At 28.9% G+C, this 22,910-nt stretch overlaps 1 protein-coding gene across 2 annotated transcripts in view; it reads left to right on the top strand.

Annotated features, from left to right (window-relative positions):
- Window positions 1-22,910, top strand: part of LOC100164541 (thrombospondin type-1 domain-containing protein 4) — a 67,146-nt gene that overhangs the window by 5,499 nt on the left and 38,737 nt on the right. For both annotated transcript variants that reach the window (XM_016804714.2, XM_016804715.2), the window contains exons 2-6: window positions 3,991-4,081; window positions 11,795-11,973; window positions 14,016-14,118; window positions 17,095-17,194; window positions 17,754-17,893. In XM_016804714.2, coding sequence (XP_016660203.1) covers window positions 3,991-4,081; window positions 11,795-11,973; window positions 14,016-14,118; window positions 17,095-17,194; window positions 17,754-17,893 — 613 coding nt within the window. The remainder of the gene's footprint in view (window positions 1-3,990; window positions 4,082-11,794; window positions 11,974-14,015; window positions 14,119-17,094; window positions 17,195-17,753; window positions 17,894-22,910) is intronic.

Genomic DNA, 22,910 nt, shown 5'->3' on the forward strand with positions numbered 1-22,910 from the left:
TCTAGTTTTAAAGAACTTCTTTAAATATTTATATTTGCCCGTAAGGATTTTAGTGAGAATTATTTTATAGGTCTTAAAAAATGTAAAGGACGTAGACAGAATTTATAGTTTTATAATGTATACCTATATATAACAGCATTCAATTGATAACATCACGTTTACTTTATTTTTTAAAACCATAATATTAAGCATTTGGTTTGAGTATTTTACACGATAGACTATACCTATTATAGATGCTTATAGGTTTTTTTTATTTGATCAATATTGTTTTAGTAATTTTAAAATATAATACGTAAAAAAGAAGCAACCATCCATGGCAAATAATTAATATTAGAAAATTGAAATCTGAAAGATTAATATCATAATATTATTATTAGTAGAGAGGTACTAGAGATACCTATATTGTTTATACAATATAAAAAACGAAATAAAAAGTTTCCCTTTTAAACTAAAGTATATAATTTTTTGAATGAGAAATTGGTATAATATTAATTTAAACATTTAAGATATTACTTTTTTAATTTAGATTGAAAATTGCACTAAACTTTACTGAGAATAAAATAAAATATTAATTCCTGGTTGCATTAACGATCGCTAAACATTTAACGAATCAATAGTGACCTAATGGTCTCTTAAACATGATTTTGTGGCCTACGAATGGGCTATTAAATTCTAGTTAACCATTAAATAAATACATTTTTTATGCAACTCTGCATAAAAGTATAGAATATTGTTATTATAGATTAAAAAAAGTTTTATTTTTATACATATATAATATTTATAAAAAAAATTAATTAATTTGATTATTAAAACGTAAAATAAAGCGAATGAGAAAAATAAAATATTTACCATATATTATATTATTATCATATTATAATCATCTAATTATTGTATATGGTAAATTTGCCAGCCACACTTCTCTGATCACATAATATAAATGATTTCGCATCTTATCCATATTGTATGTAAAGTTGTATAATAAGAATATATTATGATACTAATAAGAGTGTTCGCACAATTTTCAATATAATAATATGTTACCATGCTGGTATAAGTTATTCTGAGTACATAGTCGACCATATAAAAATAATAAGTATATAGAGATTAGTGTCACTCACTATCTATATTTACATAATATTCAAAACTTAATTCAATATATCTTTCAAAGGGTTCTTGAGCCAAGGGCTTACGACGAAATTCTAATTTTAGACAGAATAAATATGTAATGCACACAATATATTATTATGTATAGCTTACATAATCTATAGTCTATACCCATATACGTCTTTATACATATTGAGTAATTTGGTGGCATTCGATTATCCTAACGTGTTGTATAAACCGGATATTGTTTAACCGTTTAATGTGTATCGTAAGTGTTGTTTTAACTTAGTCGTACTTACAAAATGATAAAATTATAGATTTACATTAGAAAGTTGTGTTAAATTCAATATTGAACACTGGTTAATCTATTTAACTATAGGCAGGTGTATTTTATTGAAATTGGATTATTATTATTGATTACTCTTTGTTGGCTGTTGCCAGCAAATAAAAAATGTATATTCCTATTAAACTTTAGTTGGTACCTACCAGCAGACTGCAGTACATTCTTTATAGTTTAGAAGTAATAATATAACACTAATGTAGGTAACTATTTAAAATAAAACTTGTCAGGGAAATTAAGTCAAATATAATAATAATATGTAGATCTTTTATATAGGTTGTAAGACACTTATTATTTATCATCACGACTTTGATTAATAGTAATATATATATAATAGATACCTATATACACGAGTATGCATATGATTCTATATTACTTGAAATTCCAATCGTAACTTAGCGGCTGACACTGTGTTGTTATTTGATCTAATATTATAGTTAGTCAAATTGCAGTCCAAGCGCCACTTATCGACCTCAGATAATGATATGGTTCACACGGGATAGATGGGTGTACCAAATTTAATACGTTTGATTTTTTACTTTCTATAGTATATAGTTTATAATATAACAATATACGTAATACATAGGTATACTGATTTCTGTAAACATAAGCTTAAGATTATAATATTTAGTTATATGTCTCACGCGTTTGTTATAATATTTGTAATTTTAGTGTAACAAGTTATTATTTTAACCTTTATTTATTATTACATCGTTTATTACTTTTAACACAGATTAAGCAGACGTTATAGTAATTATTATTTATTACGCACGTAACCTATATAAGTGAAGTATGAGAAGATATATATTCAAAAGAAGTGTATCAATATATTATGTGTAGTTCTATAACTTGCGTGTATACTTTTAAATACACTGGTCTGTATACATACACGAACAGTTCTTAATTTGCATAAACTACCACAATATATTATATATGTCTCAAAACTATTGTGAAAGATTATTATTCTTTTTTCTACTAATAAGTAGGTACTCATATACAATATTATACCTATAATACATATTTAACTAACTTCGTTCAAAATATGAAATGCATTAACAATACATTCGTAACATTAATATTCAATATTAAACTGTAGCCGATATGCTATATTATGGAGAATTAGTTTTTTATACTGTCTAGACGACTAGCTTAAACTAAAATTTTGAATTAAATTATGAACGTATACGATTTCAATTAGTTGAATGTTTTAAAAAAATATATTTTTAAGTTGAGAAGGACTTTATTGTGCTGTTCAATAGTGGTTCCCAAACTGTGGACCGTGGAGCCCTAGAGTGTTCTAAGGGGTCATCGGACGTAACATATCGTGTTTTAACTTTTTAGACAATTTTGTCGATTAATATTATTTTATTATAGTTCATTATATGATATCACTCTTTTACTATAATCAAAATTGTAAATGGTATTAAAAAAAACTATCATTTTATCTTAAACCAATACGGAATTATTGGTTAATCTATGATTACAATTTGTAAGTTATAGCTTATCCACTATCCACATACAGTGTTATGAGTTTTCTAGCTTTGAAATAATGTTATTGCCTATAAATAAAATAATATAATTTAAATCTGAATGTTACTAATGTCTTGGATAATAAATATTGTTCAGGTTCCGACTATATGCAATGTTTGACAGGACTAGGTTGTTAATAACTGGACAAGTAGCAGTTGAAAATATATCTAAAAGATACGCTTGGAACCCGGGGAAGGATAGCATGTGGGCGTCGGGGCATAAGACGGACGCCTTCATATCTTTTTTTCTCGAAATGCCAGTGGCCAAAATAAAATATAAATCGTACAAATCAAAAATGTTTACTTCGCGTGTGAATCGACAATTGTAATATTTTCAGCATATATAGTGTCGGAAACAGTGGGCGTTTTGACGGTCTTTATTATTCTATCTATTATACTTCCACTTTTTTTATTTTTCCATGCCCGTTATATTCAATATATATATCTTGATTAGATGCGTTCTTGTATTATGATAAAGTGTCAAAACAAATTATATAATTTATTATAATTTTGTGTAAAAATAGTAAATGTTATAGACAAATTGAAGTGCCAACATTTTTGAATGTCTTGAACTCACGCATGTCTCTAACATTGATATACAAATATGCGTACCTACATGAAATAAACACCGTGGTTTATGAATTTCATTGTCGATTAAGTACAACTTAAAGGTTTTTTTTTTTTATTAAGATTCCCAATGCGTAAAGAGTACGACATATATTTTTTTAATGAAATAATGTAATAACTATTATAATGTAGATGCGCACTCTTAAATATTTTGGTAATATTTTTCAAAGAAAATATATTTATTTATATTTTATGTACTTGAGTAGGTAATAACAATTTTTGTTTTTTTTAATATAAGGTACACTACGATTTATTTGTACCCTAACTACGCATTAGCTTTTAATAGCCTATATGATATATTATATTATATTTTTTTTATAGTTATTTTAGTTATTTCAAAATAGATTGCTTTTGTTATTTTTTATTAATTGTTACATTATTCTTTTGCAGGTTATTAATAATATCGTTAATCTTGACTCAAGCTCATAATCCAGGATTTACCCATTCTAAAAGACATTCAAACCAGTCAGGATTAATTGCTGTAAGTAATTACTAAACATTCGCTTAAAACATTTGAGATTTATGTAAAACGAGAAAAAATGTTAGTAGGTTACATAAAAACAGATGGATTACATTTATAATTTATTGATTTATGCATTGATGATCTTTTAGTCCCGCCAAGTTAGTACTTGTATTATAATAACATTATATATGTGTGGGGATAAATTGTTTTTCATTTAGGTACATTATAATAGCCTTTACAATATTTAAGGCGGTATTTGATTTTGCTGAATAATCTGGCGTTGTTCAAAAAATACTATTTATTTCAATTACTATACAAATATAATTGTACAGAATATTATAATTGTAGATTATACTTACATCGGATACATGTTTTTGCTCATGTTGTTTAAGTTTATTTTTATATGATAAATCCCGTATAATAATTATCTATTACGAATTATGGAGTATCTATACGTATATTAGATAGGTATATTATGTATATAATATTATACCTAGGTAGGTATCGTCTGTAAAATATGCTTTGTATGGTATGATTGTTATGTTTTTACAGTTTTATGATATTACAGAACATAATACCTATGTGTTCAATGTAAGCACTACACATATACGTGATTCACTACATAAGACAATCAAATTAGGGGGAGGCGTTTTAGAATGTTGTGATATCGTATTAGAAATTACATGTTTATGATTTTCTACTACTCGTATTATACCTACTACGGCTTCATCAATAATAAACCTAGTAAATAACTAAAAATATAATTAACCACCTCAACGGGTGTGTAGTGTTGATTGAGAAAAGAAATACTTATGCAATATTTACCTATGGAGCTCACACAACGTGAGCCAATGGATTGTCAAGCCAGTGATAACTTCTTCTTGGAATTAAAACTGCTCATTAGAAAGTCATTGCACTTGAAATATCTTTCACCCGCTTAAGATAAATAGGCAATTGAAGTAAATAATGCACTAAAATTATAGGCGACGTCTACGACGAATGACCTTGGATATTCTAGAAAGCTTTATTTCTATTTATCAATAATTCTTCGTTAAAGTATTTTTTTTTACCTATTCATGGAACACGTGCATATAATTAATATATTTGATACTGCTATAGAACTATTTAAGTAACTTTGGTTGATACATTTATTGCCAATATTTAAAATTTAAATATGTAGGTACTACAAATTGTCTGTATTTAAATTCAATTTTAATACCTAATAATAATTATTTATTTACGGAGAAAATATTCCAATTAGATTTTTTATGTATGTTTTATAGTACAAAATATTCATCATAAGTTATAAACCATACCTAACTATATATACAATAATTTTCAACAACTAAAATAAATACAATAAATACAAAAATACAAACGTATGTATAACTGTATAAATATATACATTTTTTAAAAATCACTTCAAAAACATAATACGACTGTAAACTAAAATTATAGCATCAATAAAAAATGTAAGTGTCGGAGCCAATCGTAAAATTTGTTATTTGTTGAACTGTCGTCACAAAGAAAAATTTCCACGAAGCCCAATGGATACTTAAAAATATCACACTTCCATATAGGCGGAAGTTAGAGTCTGCTCAGACTGTTGAACTATACCTAATATATAGACTTAGACTGTAACATAACAACTAGGAATCGTTTATTTTTTTATAATACTATCAACAATTATATTGATTGATGCAAATTCATTCAAATGTTTTCTTATTTGGCCACAACCGTGGTAGGTATATTTCCTAAACTGAAACCGTTGAAATATTTCAGTAAAATATACTGATTGATAACCCATTAAAATAAATAATGTCGTAGTTGATCGCATGGGACATTCATCGTATATAATATGTAGGTACCTACCATAATAATTGTAGTAATACACGTATACTTAATACCTAGGTAGTCAAACAGCTTTTTTAAACGTGGTCATGTTTGAACGATCGAATTCGTAAACAATCGGTCTTCATTTCCAGTAGCTTAGAATAACCCCGTCTAAGACATTATAATAATATTATGTAGGTATATCATTATGAGCTCCGTATATAAGCAGCGGCGCAGCGCGTATTATGCAAATGAACCATCGCGGCTACTTGTTTTTTTTTTTATATAAATATAATAATATAGCTTCGTGTTCTGGTTCGCATTCAATTCAATTTGTCACGGATTTTTCGCATTTTATTAGTTTCATAAACGATTAATGTCCAAACAGTAGTGTAATCTCGACGGACACGCGAACTGCAACTATAGTTATATACGATTAAAGTGTCACAGACTATCCGTGCGTTTTCGCTTCGTACACTCGGTCGCCGAGTAATATATTATGACGGACGCTGGGAATATAATATTAATAATTAATATCGTGAGCGTCTTATAATCGTTATAATATTTTCACGCGCTCGTCATTAAACCTACGACGTGTTTCGGAAACGAGAAGAAAACGTATCTATGTAAATATAATATACAATAATAATATAATACGATTGGAAATAAAATGTGTGCACACCGCGCGCACCACACGATATTTGTTTACGTTTCTCGTATTTTGAGTCGTCCGGATGATTTATGCCCCGGCGGAAAGCTAATTTAACCGTCGTGGTCGTCGTCAGCAGCTCGGCTCGCGGCGCGGGGGTCGGTTACCACAACAGGACCGCGGTTACAGGTTTCGCGCTGCGGGCGTATGGGTTTTATTTTATTTTTTAATAATTTCTTCATTACCGTCAGTTATTAAGAGTTCCTTGCACGTGGGTTGCCGCTCGTTGTCATGACGATTCCGTCTCGATAACGCTCTTCGGATAAGTCCATTGAGTTAGTTGTAATCATGAACTAAGAAGAAACTACTTAGTTCATGCTTGTAATAAGGTTTTGATGCTGCATCGTCCACGGAGGTCGGTCGGAGATCTCTCTCGCGGGGCACATAGGAAGACGGAAACGAAGGCGAGCAAAGAAGTGACCGCTAGCGATCATATCGTTTCTTAAAAATCGTTTTAATTTGCTAGGTATAATCGAAAAACCGATCGTGATTATTATGTTGATGCTTTAATAACTCGATTTAGGGATTCTCCTTTTTAAACTAATTTTGAATACAAATAATAATTAATCGTAGCATTTTGACAATTTGATAATATTTAACAGAAACATGAAAAATAAATTATATACCTATCATTGTATATCTTCATATTAGTATACATATTATATACAAAACTCCTATTGCTAATATAGTAGATTCTTCCTACTCTTATGCTAATCTAATTAGGTATATTTTTTTACGTCTATATAGTTCTTCTATAGGTATACACGATTACATATACAACTACCATGATAAATTCGTAATATTATGTATATTTCCGTGTGGATTTAAGGTTTTTTTTCATGTTTTTTTTGGAATATAATATATACATAATTTTACATATTTGTATACACATAGAGAAATGTATAACTTGAAATGACTCTATACAATCTTGAAGTCTTGAATTTTCACATATTTTTGTTTACACTGGTTACACCTAATTTAGTTGATTACCTATATCAGAAGATCACAAATCGCGATAAATTTCATAATTTTTTTGTTTAAATTAATATATAATACTGTAAATCCGTGTACTCATATTGCGTGTTTCAATATTCTTTTATATAATGAGTTTTAAAGAATATAATATGTTTCATATAAAACAATATCACAAATTATTCTACCACCAAACACACTTACATGTTGCGTGCTTATGTATATGGGTAGTGATGAATAATAAATTAATTATTGATTCAAATCTTATTTTCTCAACACTCCGATAAAATTATTTACTATAAATCAAGTTGGTATCTAAAAATACATCTATGTAAATATATTTTTAGTTTTGTTTAATTTAAAAGTTCAAGGAAAGTTTATTTGTTGCCCGCTCGTTTTTGTAGTATCGAGTTATTTATAAGAGTATAATCTCGAGTTTTGCGGTATAGGTAGGTGTATTCTTGGCCAAACGGAATTCGGTTTATTATAGAGTACCTAATACAGTTCAAATGATCTGACTCGGCGAGATGGTCGTGTATCGAGAGCGTATTACTCAGATATTTGGGCGGAATAATTTCGTATTAAAAGGTTGGACCGGATCCAATGTTGTTTTTTGTTCCTATTATATTTTGTCAATCCAGTGAGCCATGACTGGTAGTTTGTCAATGTTGACAGGTCCGCTTATGATTCCATTTATAACAGAGCATTTTTCTTTTTAATTTATCAAATTTCACTTCACCGGTGACACATCTATTTTCGATACAATTAAAAAAAAACATACTTCGTTTACACACGAAGGGTGTGTCATAGACTCATAGCGTGGTTATTGACGTTTTTATAACGTATGCAAATTTTTATTTAATTTTTGGACCAGTCTAAAATTCGAAAAAAAAAGTGTTAACATTTACATATTATTATTATATTATATATACTTATTGATTCGTGAACTCTTAAAATACGTTCATTCTATTGAAAACAACGTGTTAAAAAATAGGTACATTATTTTTTTAATAAGTGTTAAAATTTTAAACGGGCGATCAGATTTAACTTTGACAATTGCATTTAAATAACACTTATTGCTATAATATAAAATTCACATCGACATGTAACATATTATGCAAAAAATTATTTCAATTTTACTAACAACTCTTTATAAAAACAAAACTGTTATCGGTTTATCATATCTATAATATAATACGTATTTGCTATTTTATTTTAACCGTCAAATGTAAGAGGACCCTATATATACACGTATTCGTTGTCTCTGTAACATAAAATACTAAATTTATGGCGGTTCCGCATATTTTCCAATATAGTTTTGTTGTTTTCAATAGATAAACAGATAATATTTCAATATGTAAATAATAGGTACATGGTTAAAAAAAACTTAAACTCGTTTTAAAATTAAAATATTTAAAAAAATATCTGACGAGAGAGCATGGATAGTGTTATTGTCTTTATAAGTTTGATAAAAGGTAAATTTACCTTAAAATATAAAATAACACAACTTTATTGTAAATGTAGAACGTAAATTAAGTAACTATTATGTAACATATGTATTCGAACTGTAAGAAGACAAAGATAACGGCCCTCTAAAAGTATAATTTGTCTTAAAATATACTCTTCTATAAGAATACAAAACTTTTTTATCATCCAGATTACTAACATTAAAAATTGTTCAAGGTGATCACTAATCAGTATGCAAAAGTACCAACGCGGCTACAAATAATATTTATAATTATAAGTTTTAGGAAATCTTTTAAAAATAGCATTTTAAATTTCCATTTTAAACAAATTGCAATCGCACTTTATTCGCATATCAACGATGGCGCCTAGACCTTGACAATAGGTTAACGTACCTATATATTGAAATCTATCAAACCGGCGTTTAAAATCATAATACCTATATATTATAGTGGCACACTTCCTCCCACCACGAGGTTTTTGTCGCCGAATTCATTGTTTTTATTCCATCATTGTGCGTTTGTGGCCATTGTTCTCCAATTTTGGTACTCGATAAAAAGCATCATCCCGATTGTGTTTTATACGTTTTCAATATTTCATTCATCATATCATTTGCGAGATCCGTGTACTGCAGGAAGTGTTCAGAATGCTAATAGTATATAATATTATAAGATGTCGCGTCGTTGATCGTTGACCCGTATCCGAATCCGCCTAATGACACATACAACACTGGCACATTATAATAAATAATATTATACATTTATACGACATATGCGCTGCACTCTTATTAATTCGCCTTTTTGGTCTCTCGTCCTATAACTGTGGTTATATTAAGTCGGTTTGACTTGGTTTGACGCGTGTACCTGTGCGGTGCTTGCACGAGTGACGAGTTCCTTTTTACATAATATCTTATCATCGCGTGCATTCTTTCTGCACGGTTTGAACGACGTAGTGTTTTGACAAGACGTATTATATATTATTAATATGTACGAAAAATAAAAACGACATATTATAATAATATAAGGTTTGCATAACATTATAATAATATATTATAATATGCATTATCATACTATATAATAATATGATTATTACAAGCGGTGTACCTATATAATATAATATGTAATAAAATTATTATTGTATTTACTGCGTTCGTTTGCGGGACGTGTACGCGCGACCGCCGCCGCCGCCGTCTTGCTGGAGTAGTTGCAGGCAGGCGCCCATCGGCGACGACGAGGTACCTTGTTCGTTAGGGGACAGATCGGTGGACCGTGAGCCGTCGTGTCCGTGCGCATTAATAAACATAAACGCCCACACCCGATGTTCACATTGTTTATATTAATATTATTATATATATATATATGTACACGTGCGTATATATGCGTTATATACGTGTGTATATATGTCCTCGTGTGCTCAGAGGACTCGTGTAAAAGTGTATACCTATTCGGTTGATTGGAACTAATCAATATTGTCTAGTTGTGCGTATATATTATTATTATTATGTTAAAGTTTTAACGTGGAGGAAGAGAAAAAAAATTAAAAGTCTTATTATTTTATATTTGATTCCCAGCATATTTATTGAAATAAAACCACCCATCTGAATGTAAATGGTAAATTTATCGTTTACGCGCACTTACCACGCGCGCTCGGTCAATAGTTTAATTGGTTTTTGAATGATTTCAATTAGGCGCAGAGACGTAAGACGATGACTATATTATACAACGCAACGGTGTACATAGGTATAGATAATAGAACATTAAGGATAAAAGAGGTGTTGATGTTTGTTTTCCCTTTTGTTTTTAAATCGTATGCAGTACTATTATAATACACCTTACAGGCAACCGTCGTGTACACTATACTCGGTTTTAAAAGTGTATATACTTTGTTTTATAAATAACAAAAAACAATATATATATTAAGAAATGTTTTTGTTAATATTAACTTACACATATTTAGAAATTATTATGTATAAATTAATATTAATAATAAATAAAAAACCATTTTAACATTAACAAGTTTAATGTTTATAAATTATAATATACATATAGGTAAATTATTTTTTTTTATATAAATTAGTTACTTAAATATTTTGATCAATATTTTTATTTATTTAACCTTGTAAGATTATTTGTTATTAACTTCATGGTTAATCAAATAACATTGTTTTTATTTAATATACATTTATTTAATTGATTTCAAAAATGGTTTAATGCAATTAGTTGATAAATATAAATAATACAATTTTTTCTCATTAAAAAAAAATAAAAATAATTTGGTATTGACATAACATTGTAAATTATTATGAATCTAATAATAAGTATAAGTATATAACTATAAATTAATGTAACAAAATTACATAATCAAATTCACTAAGTAATAATTTCCGTTGTTTTTAGATGTGTACAGATCTACGTTGGCCAGAAATATTTTTTAAAATTATGCATTTTAAAATTATTTTACTAAGTGTTAACTATAAACTTAACTACTATCAGAAATTTGATCATGATTTATTTTAAATAAAAATAATAATAATATTGTCATTTGTCAGCAAGTTATTTTATCGAAGCAAGTTTCACACTTTAGTTAAAAAACTTTATTCGATAACCATGTATCCATTTAAATGTACTTCATATTATGTAAATACATATCTGAAAATCTCTCCCAGCTGCAAGCTACTGCCAAGGATTACTTTAAATAAAATTAAAAAAAAACATTTTATATTAACAATTTTTAAAATAAAATATGTTTTATAGATTTTTGGTAATGACAATGTCACTGGTTTCAATATTAATTCTACATGGATAACAAATGATACGAAAGATTGGGGAGAATGGTCTCCGTGGTCACCGTGGACTCCTTGTTCTACATCATGTGGCCTAGGCGTCACCAAACAAACGAGGCAATGCATTCGAAAACCAACTGATGTAGAAAGGTAATATTATAAAAATTCCACATAATATACCAATATACCTATATCTACTGCAGTACCTAATAATATAGTAGTAGTTGTTTTAATTATTTTAATTAAATAGAATACACGTAATTTAAGAGTAATATTGTAGGTAATAAAATGTATACTGTAAAATATAAATATATATTATATATACCTAATTATTGTTTTTGATACTGCAGTAATATTATTGATTTGGGTTGAATATTATGATAATTTCAATGAAAACATCATATTAAAGCTAACTGATAAAATGCAGGATATTTAAATATTTTTGTAATTATCCTTAAATTAGAATGAATCCAATAAAACGACTAGATTTATTTTATCACCCATTATAATACATGGATCATGGATGGATAAATAAAAGGGGATGGATACAAATAGTGGTCATTTCGTGTCAGAGGACTTAAGTATATAGTATATACACATGATATAATATTATATTATTTCCATACACGTATATATAGTACGATTGTTAGCATAATATGTTATCGGAATTTTAAAGGTGTTTTTATATGTTTACACGACGCACAGATAAGTACATAGGTCATTGAATGTCATCTATACTAATAATTTTACTTTATGTTTACATTTTTCCGGCACTTTATATGGCATTTAGATTGTAATAACATGGCGATCCACCTCCTTAATTGATCGTTTAGGTGCCGGTTCGAATATAATAAACCATTGCCTGGAACCTAACATTACTGTCATTAATACGCGTGTATATCACGTCACGTGATACACCCTATTTATGCCTATATGCCGGGTAATACTTATAAAGCCCGCCTTATTGTTTTTTCCCTTCGTTCTATTTTCGTAGTGTAAAACCATATACGATTTTACGTTTTAATACGGCGGCCACTTAAAAAAGTGATTCCACATCCGACCGGTCGGCGTTATCCGAGTATTGACCTTCCAGAGTAGCTCAGTGATATCGTTATTAAAAAGAAAAAATACACTCCCCACAAAATTTCAAATTAGTTTTATAGTGTTTATACGAATGTAGCATATACTGGGAAAAAACTATATAACTTTTTCAAACATTTTATACGGCACACATAACAACTATATACAAGTTTAAGAAGTCCTTTTTTAATTCATGTATCCACCCCAAGTCAATCCGTTAATGCATTTTTATTATAATATATTTTATAAGCCAAAGGGATCTTGTCTGTCGTCAGGCGCCAACGCCATGTCATGAGATATTATACATTTTTTTATTTAAATCGAACCCGTGATTGAATATAATATTTTTTTTGTATTTTTTCGATATGTTGTATATAGGCGCAGTTTAGGGATGTTCTGGAGTGGATGGTACTTAGCATATATTATAGTTAGCAAAATCACTTACAAATATTTTTCTGCAAATGTTTTTTCAAGTATGAAGAAGTCTTACATTTAATACCTTTAAAAATCGATTCAATAATATATAGCTCTTTATTAAATGTCTTTAATAATTTGTCTAAAGTCTAAATGTCAAGAAATCTAATGATAACATGTAATTCAAGTCGTCAGATTAATTATTATACTTTTAACCAAAGGTATAATTTTTTAGCTACTTGTTAAAAATCACAATCTATACATTATTTATTTTATATTTTGTACTTCGAATATTTTTAGTATTCATTTGTACGCGTGTAGTATTGCACACATATATTTGTATACTTATATATTTTTTATTTTTATTTCATTTTAAGTTGAAGTCTGTAGATATAATGTTAATGTAAATTAAACTTAGTGTTTGAGTTATTACTAAACAATATTCGTAATACAATCTATTCAATTGTATTCATGGACAACATAATAAATATTTATAAAAATAAAATAATTTTTATATTTCTGAGCTACAAAGTTTTAACGTTCAGTTTGAAACATTTTTTTAGTAACAATATTTATTCAATTTACAACTTTATTTAGCTGACAAGTTTTGAAACTATCGATTTTAAGACAAACAGCCTCATAATATTATTCATGTTATATATTTTAATGTATTGTTATTTTTTGTTCAAATCATATAGGATTGTTTTTTACAAGAGACAACGTTTGAAACGAGTGTCTGACGCGGACAACAAATGCAGAGGGCAAACAGACGAAACTAGATACCACGTTTGTAATAAACAGGTGAGCCGAAAGCGGACAATCATATATTATAATAATATTTATATCCAAGTCCTTATCTATCTTATTAAATTAATAACTGGGTGCTTCGTGATGCGACGGCGATCTTGTATACACAGAGTTATGACTCCTACGAGTTGATTGTAATTATCGGAGAGGCGAAAAAAATGCGAGTATAATATATTTACAAATAATTATATGGTAACAATGCAATGTGGTTGTTGACTTTCAATAAGTACCTCGATAACCTTTACAATCACCACCGGCTTGTTACCGTATCGTCCGTATCAATAAAGTATTTGTCTCGTATATAATAAACACGTTCGGCGCATCCACGCGGGCAACACAATAAATCAAAGTATTTTCGTGTGTTTATATTGACCCGAGGTGAAACAGTAGGAGGGCTTTAATCACTGGAAAAAAAATACGAGCTTAGGATATTGGTCAGAATGACTGGACATTCGATGCTCTGTTCGTGTGCTGCAGTACACACAACACAGTGGATCCATTCGGGGTGCCAAAACTGCATCTTCTGAATCGTTGACAACAACGTGATGTAACGCAGAGATAAATAGTTCAGCTATTTGGACTTATAATTTGATTTATCATTATCCGATTTAAAACAATTGTGTTGTTTTTCATTTCAATTAATTGAGTTCTAACCGTTCATATAGTTTACATTAGTACCTATACATAATAATAATATTATACCTAAGTAGGATATTTAGATAGTATTTATATATCATAATAATATATGTTATTTAAATATAATAAATGTATCATGAATTTATGTCTAGTTCAATAATTTGTATATTGTATATTGTATATGAAATATTTTCATAGAAATAAAAATCATGAAATTACACTTTTTCATAAATAAGTTAGATAAAATGCATTGTGAAAAAAAATAAAAGGTCAGTTAAGAATCTGACCCTTTTTCAACTACTATTGAAATTAAACAAAAAATAAAGCACCTAGTTTATAGCTAAAGAAAACACGTAGGGTTTTAAAACACTACTTGACATTTAGAATTTGGAAGGTACCACATATTGTATACCTACGTAAGTATAGTCATGAGTCTACACATAGTTTACAATATAATATTATAGACTATCATCTACTTCACACATGTGGTTTAAATTTGTCTTATAATATTATTTTATTTAGATATAAATTAATTTGATAAAAACATATTAGTTGTGGCACACGCACTATATATATAGGTAAGATAATATATATACTATTATTTGCATAGGTACCAATGCAAATATAAGGCATGGTTGATTTTTTTGTTAAATAATGATATATTTACGTAGAACTTGAGTTAAAAAATGAGTTATTATTATACTATTCACTATTACTATTTACTTCACCATTTTAAAATTAATATAAACACGAATGACCATATTATATATCTTGGGAGTTACCGTAGAATGGATTTCGTGACAGTATAACACGAATAAATATGGTTCTTTTTTTCTCTCGTACCCATAGTTCCCTACTTACAGTTTGTTTTAGGTGCACCCGATAGACATATTTTAAACGCATCACGGACTTTCTTAAAAAAAAAAAAACGCATTAATATTATCTTTAACACATACCGCGGTACTGATGCGGTAACCCCGCCGCATGCAGTATAATCTGTACATTTCCAGCGCTGTTCGTCATTTAATAATGCTTAATATCAAGTCCCGTTCGGTCCTGTTGACGGCATTTTATAAGTCGTACGCGTCGTGCGACCCTCCCTGCTCGGTGTTTGACACACGCCAATCTTTATCACGTCCAATAGTATAGGAAATTCAATAATACGTATATATTAATAAAAAGCCGTCTTGTGTGAAATTGAAAAATTCAAACACAAGAGGTTCACATGCCGACAAAAACGATGTGCCTTACGCCCGGCAATCATATAATATGGGGGACCGTAAACTCGACCGTGTATACACTGGCGGCAGATATAGATGATGATAATAATGATAATATAATAATAATAATAATAATAATAATAATAATAATACAATATCGGAATATATTATATTATATAATAATGTACAGTTAGTTTCAACACGTGTGATCAAACTTTAAAGTGAACGCGGTAAACCATAATAATATATACTATTGTACGTTCGTAAATAATTTTAAATTGTACAAACACAATGTGCGTATTAGCTCCGGAGAACGTGTGCTAGCGGAGGCACACACACGAAAAAATTGCGATCCCGTGCGGTAAAGATAGGTAAGTATATACGCGTGTTGGCGGCGAAGATAAACGGATGATCCTATTTGAAAAAAAACCACTCACGAGCATATAGACACGCGTGTTTAACTGGGTTGTCATTTCACAACGGGCATTTATAGAAGAACGTAGGTACTTATGAAATGTATAATATAATGTGTATGCTAGCGGGAGACAATGCGGTTGACAATTAGGTTGTTTTCAATGCAATCCATTGAATATAATATTTCAGCTTGCCTGGAAACATTTCGTTTCATCCGACTATTTTTCATTCCCCCCCCCCCCCCCCCCCCACAAAATCACGTATATAATAGGTACCTATAATTGCAGCTGCCGTCTGCTTGTAGAACAACATATTATTATTACGGCTTAGCACTCCATGCCACTATTGGTCTTAAATTCGTAACTCACAGATAAAATGCATTTTTGAAGTTTGGGTAAAAATAAGAACTGGTGGGTTTATCTAAATGTACATACATATAGAGTACCTCACGAAAAACGGCTCACGACCGTTGTGACTCGTGGTGGATCAGTTATGACGATTTATTGGCTGGATATAAAATTTATTATACTGATGCTGGATTCTATATAAGATTATATAGAACATTATAGGTAACTCTTTTTAAATAAGAAATACGAATAATATGATGGTTAGCCTATATTTTTGAATATTCGTATCGTATTAAACTATTCAACTGTCAGAAATCCCGTGCTACATATGTAACCAAATTTTTTTTTTTCAGCCATGCTTAAATAATACCGATTTTCGGGAAACTCAATGTTCGTCGTTCAACGAAAAGCTATTCAACGGTCAAAAATACACATGGTCAGCATACTATCAAGGTTAGTATTTAAGGTATTTTTTATATTGTTTTTATCATGATTAGCTCCTATCATAATATTTAAAAATAAATTCTATGTTTAAAATCAACTATAAATTAATTATGACGTATTAAAACAAAAAAAAAATATCAGTTTTTAATAATAATTATTATTATGTACCTAAAATGAATTAGTTGGTTAATAATCAATAAATATAAGGTATGCGTTGTGAAAACAACAAAGATTAATAGTATTATCAAAAAAAAATCAAGACTGACTTTTGATGCTTCTATAATAATAATTAATAATATTATATTCTCTTTTTTTTTTTGATAGATTACCTACATAATTATTTGCAAATTAAATTTGTTAGATTCCAATTTAATATTGTTTAAATTGATTTTATGATTTTATAAATATTAAATAATAAAATCTCTTACAACTCTTTTGAAACTCTATTTATTTAAATATAAAGGTAGGTATTAAATACAAAAAGGCACCAATCTTATATTATTTTATGAAAATCGCAATACTTTATAGTTTTATATAGTTATGTATATATTGGATTTGAATGTTTTAGCCACAAATCAATGTGCATTGAATTGTCGAGCAATAGGATATCGTTTCTATGCTACCCTAAGACCGAAGGTAACAGATGGCACATCTTGCAACGGAACAGACTATTCAAGACCTTTCATATGTGTGGAAGGACAGTGTAAGGTGAGTGAATACTGATTTATTTGTTAGATAATATTGCGGTAAAAAAAACCCAATAACAAGAGAGATAAAATATGTTTACATTAATAGCAGTGACATGCGTTTTTATAAAGTAAGATAAAAGTAAGACGGTGACAATAAAAATAAAAATACAGAAGAATGGCCGGATATGTCTGTTTATTATTAAAGAAAAAGAAAGGGCCACATTGGCAAATCTTAATAAATGGATAATGGTAGTATTCTGTATTAGAAAGATTGTTAGAACTGGATAATATAGGTACAATATAGGAATATGAAAATAGCAATGTTTCTAGCATAGGCGCAATAGCGTTTGAGATTTTGGGGGGAGGCTAAAGCCTTACTTTGATAATATTAAATAAGTTTAAAACAAAATGTAAGAAATGTTTGAGGGGGGCCACGGACATTTTTTTTTGGGGGGGGGGGGCTTAGCCCCAGGATCCCTCCTATTTGCACCTTCGATTTCTAGTAAAACATATTGGAACTATAGAATGTAGAATTCTGCTAGCGAAGAAGGAACGAATCAAAGGAGTTGGAAATGAGCTTGGGGAGAAATAGACTGAATTTGGCTACGAGGAATACATATTGTGTACTTTTTTTTATTAATTAGTAGGTACTTTATGAATATAATACCAATATTATACTATTAATTATACCAATAGCATATATCACAAACATTGAATATTCTAGGTTGGAGTTTGGCTTTTGAGTATAGAGTTAAGTTATTATTTTAATTGTATTTGAGGTATGATATTAATTTTATTTATAAAATACATCAATTACTTCAATTAGGAATACATATCTAATTTGATATTTTAGCTGTAAATATAGTTATTACGAATCAATCAGTAGAAAGATAATTTAGGTTTAAACTATTAAGTAATTACAAATCTGTTGGATACCACAACAATATCAACTATAGCTGGTTCTGTATACATTATATTTTTTATCAAGCCATCATAAAATTAACTAAACTCCCGCGAGAATGCTTTTTTTCAGTGATTAGTGAAACTGTCGTTATTTATTTTTTTTACTATTAATCAACTGGAATATTATAATATTACTCGTGAGTCTTGGAGCGTACATAAGCTAAAGTCGGTATTTTCCGAATCGTTTGTAGACTATATTTAACGGATTGTACACACATTAATGCGTGTATAGTGCGTACCATCTTGAGTGGCGGTGTTTTGGATATTATTATGTTATTATACGTAAGGAAAATAAGGTGTCTAGTATATATTTTCCCTCCGGGATACGAAACACCTTTTCACCCCAGAGAACGTGCTGGGAATCATTTAACTTATAGACGATGACTGAGCAACTAATTACCTTGGTACCGCCTACAAATCATCAGATTAGTTCTGATTATGTCTCAGTCGTGGACCAAAAAAGCTTTTGCGCATGACTGAGTTATTTTCATACTGTTTATTAGTCATTTCTTATGTTGTAAATGTTTTATATTTTATAATATTCCGAAGAAATTAGAATACATGGTAGGTATTGGTTTTTTGTAGACATATTTTCGTATACAATTCCACAGGATTTTTGTTTTTATAATATTTAAAATCTATCAACTATTATTCGTGAATAATTGGAATCGTTATAAAATAATTACGTATAATATCTACTATGAAATTTAAGAAAACTTGTATTTAAAAATGGTCCAATTATTTAATGTTTATAGTTTATGTATAGCTTTTAATAAGCTGTATGTTGCAAGTGCCTCAATCAAATTATATAATATTCGGTAAATATGTATTTAAAGTATTCATATGCGTGGCTCTACTGACTGACTTGAGTGGTTTACAGAATAAAAGCATATTATAGCTATAAAAATATTAATAATTTTGGAAGATATTTTTTTTACGGCTTATTACAGATCTTAATAAATTATTAAGCCATAAACTTGATCATACTTGAGTTTTAGTTTAGTAAACCAGTTGAGTAAATACTTTTATTATTATATTTACAAAAATATTATGAGGTCATTGAAAACTTGAAAAAAAACTGGATTAGTTTTCATCATTTATGGGTTATATGATGGTCGTGGTACTTTGCAACGAGATCAGAACAAAATTATAATGTCTATTATTGACAATAAATGACGAGAGAAATACTTTTAAAATGCTTTATAGTAAACGGTCGATCGACAACCGGCTTGTAAATAATAGTGTATAGTGTAACGTTTTTAATGATCCATAGCTACATAGGTGTGAACATGGAACCGCGTAATTACATACAGCAACGCGTATACCTACTTTTGGGCGGTTTCCTCGACTAGCTCTCTCGTTTCTGTTGTCCTTTACAAAATAATATTATGAGCTAACCGAAGCAATAGCAGCTATAATATATTTTAAATATAGATTTTTTATCACAAAACGTCGCCGTTTAAAGGTATTTTCATATTTTCTCTAATGTACAATGTACTATTACTATACACTAGTCGTCGTACTCTGATTAAAACGTTCGTTCGAAAGTGGATTAAATAATAATATTATGTAGTCGTAGCGCCACAGACAGTAGTAGTTCCGCAACACATGTTGCACGTGTGTGTAGTGCTGACTGAATTTCAGAAGGAGTATGCTGTTGGATATTACCATAATAACTATATTGCCACGAAATATCTATTTCGTTACATTTTAATCATAAATGTATAATGATGTTTACTTACACAAGGATATATGTTGAAAATACTTTGGCTGTTCGTAGTCGTGTAGCAGTGTAGTTAAAATAACGACTTGAGATAATTTTTGAAAGACGTAAACCTAAAGTTATTTTGTTGATTATTCTATGCTAATATTTAATGACTTGAGGTGATCGCATAAAAATTTAATTTCAAGGATCAGTTAACATAAATAATAGTATAACTTCTCTCTATAAATCCATATAAGAGGTATGCAACTTGTCTTGTGCATGCACACTTATTTCAAAACAAAATTGTGTACTCTACTGGAATATGATGTTTTATAAACAAGTCACTATACAGTGTGGACCAGTAGCTTATACGAGTATAATGTATTATTATCAAACGCGAGGAAACAGCGCAGAGGGCCGTAAATAAATTATTCATTTGTCTAGAAATTAATCAATCTATAGAGGTACATTTGTCATATTGTACACACATTATCATAATACGAAACCTATCACGTGCGATTGCATAATTTATTTTGTAAACTGGGTTGCTGAGTCCTCAGCTATTTACCACCGTTTAGGATTAAAATGGATGAATCGAATGAGGAAATACGATCTGTGTTTTGCTGCGTGGCAAAAATGACATGTCAAGGGTCTTAAATAGGCATAAAGCACACGTTTCGTAATAATTATTAGTTGCATATTCCTTGGTAATATGCACCGATGGATTAAATAGTAACATAGGTAAATATTTACATTTTATACATGGGCACATTTTTATTTTTTTTTTACATAGGTTTATTACAACATGTACGTCATATACATTTTATAAAATATGTAAATCGTGGTTCATCGCGCAACCGTGTTGGTGTTCACGTATAAACTATTGATATTTGGCCGATTCTTATAAGTCTTGTGACAAACGTAAATTACGATGAACAACAATATCACGTATCCAATAATCAATAATGTTCGGGTTGCATATAAATCAAATAAATCATGCTCGTCAACTGTCATCAATGTTTCCAGGTAATCCGTGTGATTTTGCAATGGTTGAAAATCTTCGTTATATAGTGGGCTTTCGTCTAAAATTATTGACATAGAAACAACGTGACGAGTCAATAAAAACGGTATAATATTCAATACGAATATGAAAAACATTTTTCACTGGAAAATCTGTAGGCAGCAGTTATTAACACTCGTATTATTATTATATTTTGTTTTTAATTTTCATATATTATAATTATTAAGTATGTTCGCTTTTAGGGTTGCCACGGTAATATAATTACTTAATGTTTCAATGTTCATATTATACAATTAGGTATTTATTTATCATCACATGGCTAAAAATATCCTGATAAATAATTGTATGCAACTATTACTTAGATAGATACTATTGTCTATTATAATATTATGTTAATTAAAAACAAAATTGAAAATTGTCATTAACATTTTTTAATTTACTTATTGTCATTGTAAAAACAACATTGTCAAGTTTAAATCTTAAACTGAATAGTTTTGTGTTCAATAATGTGTAAGTAATTGATTTTGTTTATGTTGCTATAAATATTTTTATTATTAAAAAAACATCATTTTTTATTTATCGTTCACGATTTTAATAATAACGTCTTATTTTAAGTAATATTAATTATAAGTACTCATAGTTATCGTAAACAATGTCGTCTATGGAAGAATTAATTAAGACGTATAAGTCTGTAACAATGCTAACACACTGTACTATACAGTATAGAGGCAGTTTAATATATTTATAGTAAATGCAAATATTGTGTGTAATATGACTTTCTATAATTTTATTGAAGTTTCTAAAATTATTACTTCAGGCAAAGAAAGATTTCAGATAAAATAGCCGAGTTATTTTCATCTAATAAAAATATTTATCATACTTTTATTAGATGTCTGGAAGGCAATATTGTTCATATTATATTTTTTTAATCTTTACTATCTTTTTCTATTTCAGATTCAGAGTGTAGTTAGGCACATATTTTGTTTTTAATAGTGATTTTCATATAGACATATTTTTGGATAGTGAATAAACTTAAATATACGATGGATTCATGAAGTATTTTTTCTCATAGATATGATATTTTATCTTGGAGTCATTTCGAAGAGATTTTTTTTTCAAAATGTAATCATTAAATCGAATACGCATGTGACGGAACAAAGATTTTTGAAACAGACGTGATGGTAAGTTGAAAATAAAATACATATTATGTAGGTACCTAAATTTTTTTTGACTTATTGTGATCATATTATTTTTGCATTCTGGCATGCTTCCAGTAGTACCCATCGATCATAACAAAGGAGTGTCAGTAGATGATTGATATTGCTTAATTTATAAGTTAACCTCGTA

The sequence above is a fragment of the Acyrthosiphon pisum genome, chromosome A1 (genome assembly GCF_005508785.2).
Source record: "Acyrthosiphon pisum isolate AL4f chromosome A1, pea_aphid_22Mar2018_4r6ur, whole genome shotgun sequence".
Lineage (NCBI taxonomy): Eukaryota > Metazoa > Arthropoda > Insecta > Hemiptera > Aphididae > Acyrthosiphon > Acyrthosiphon pisum.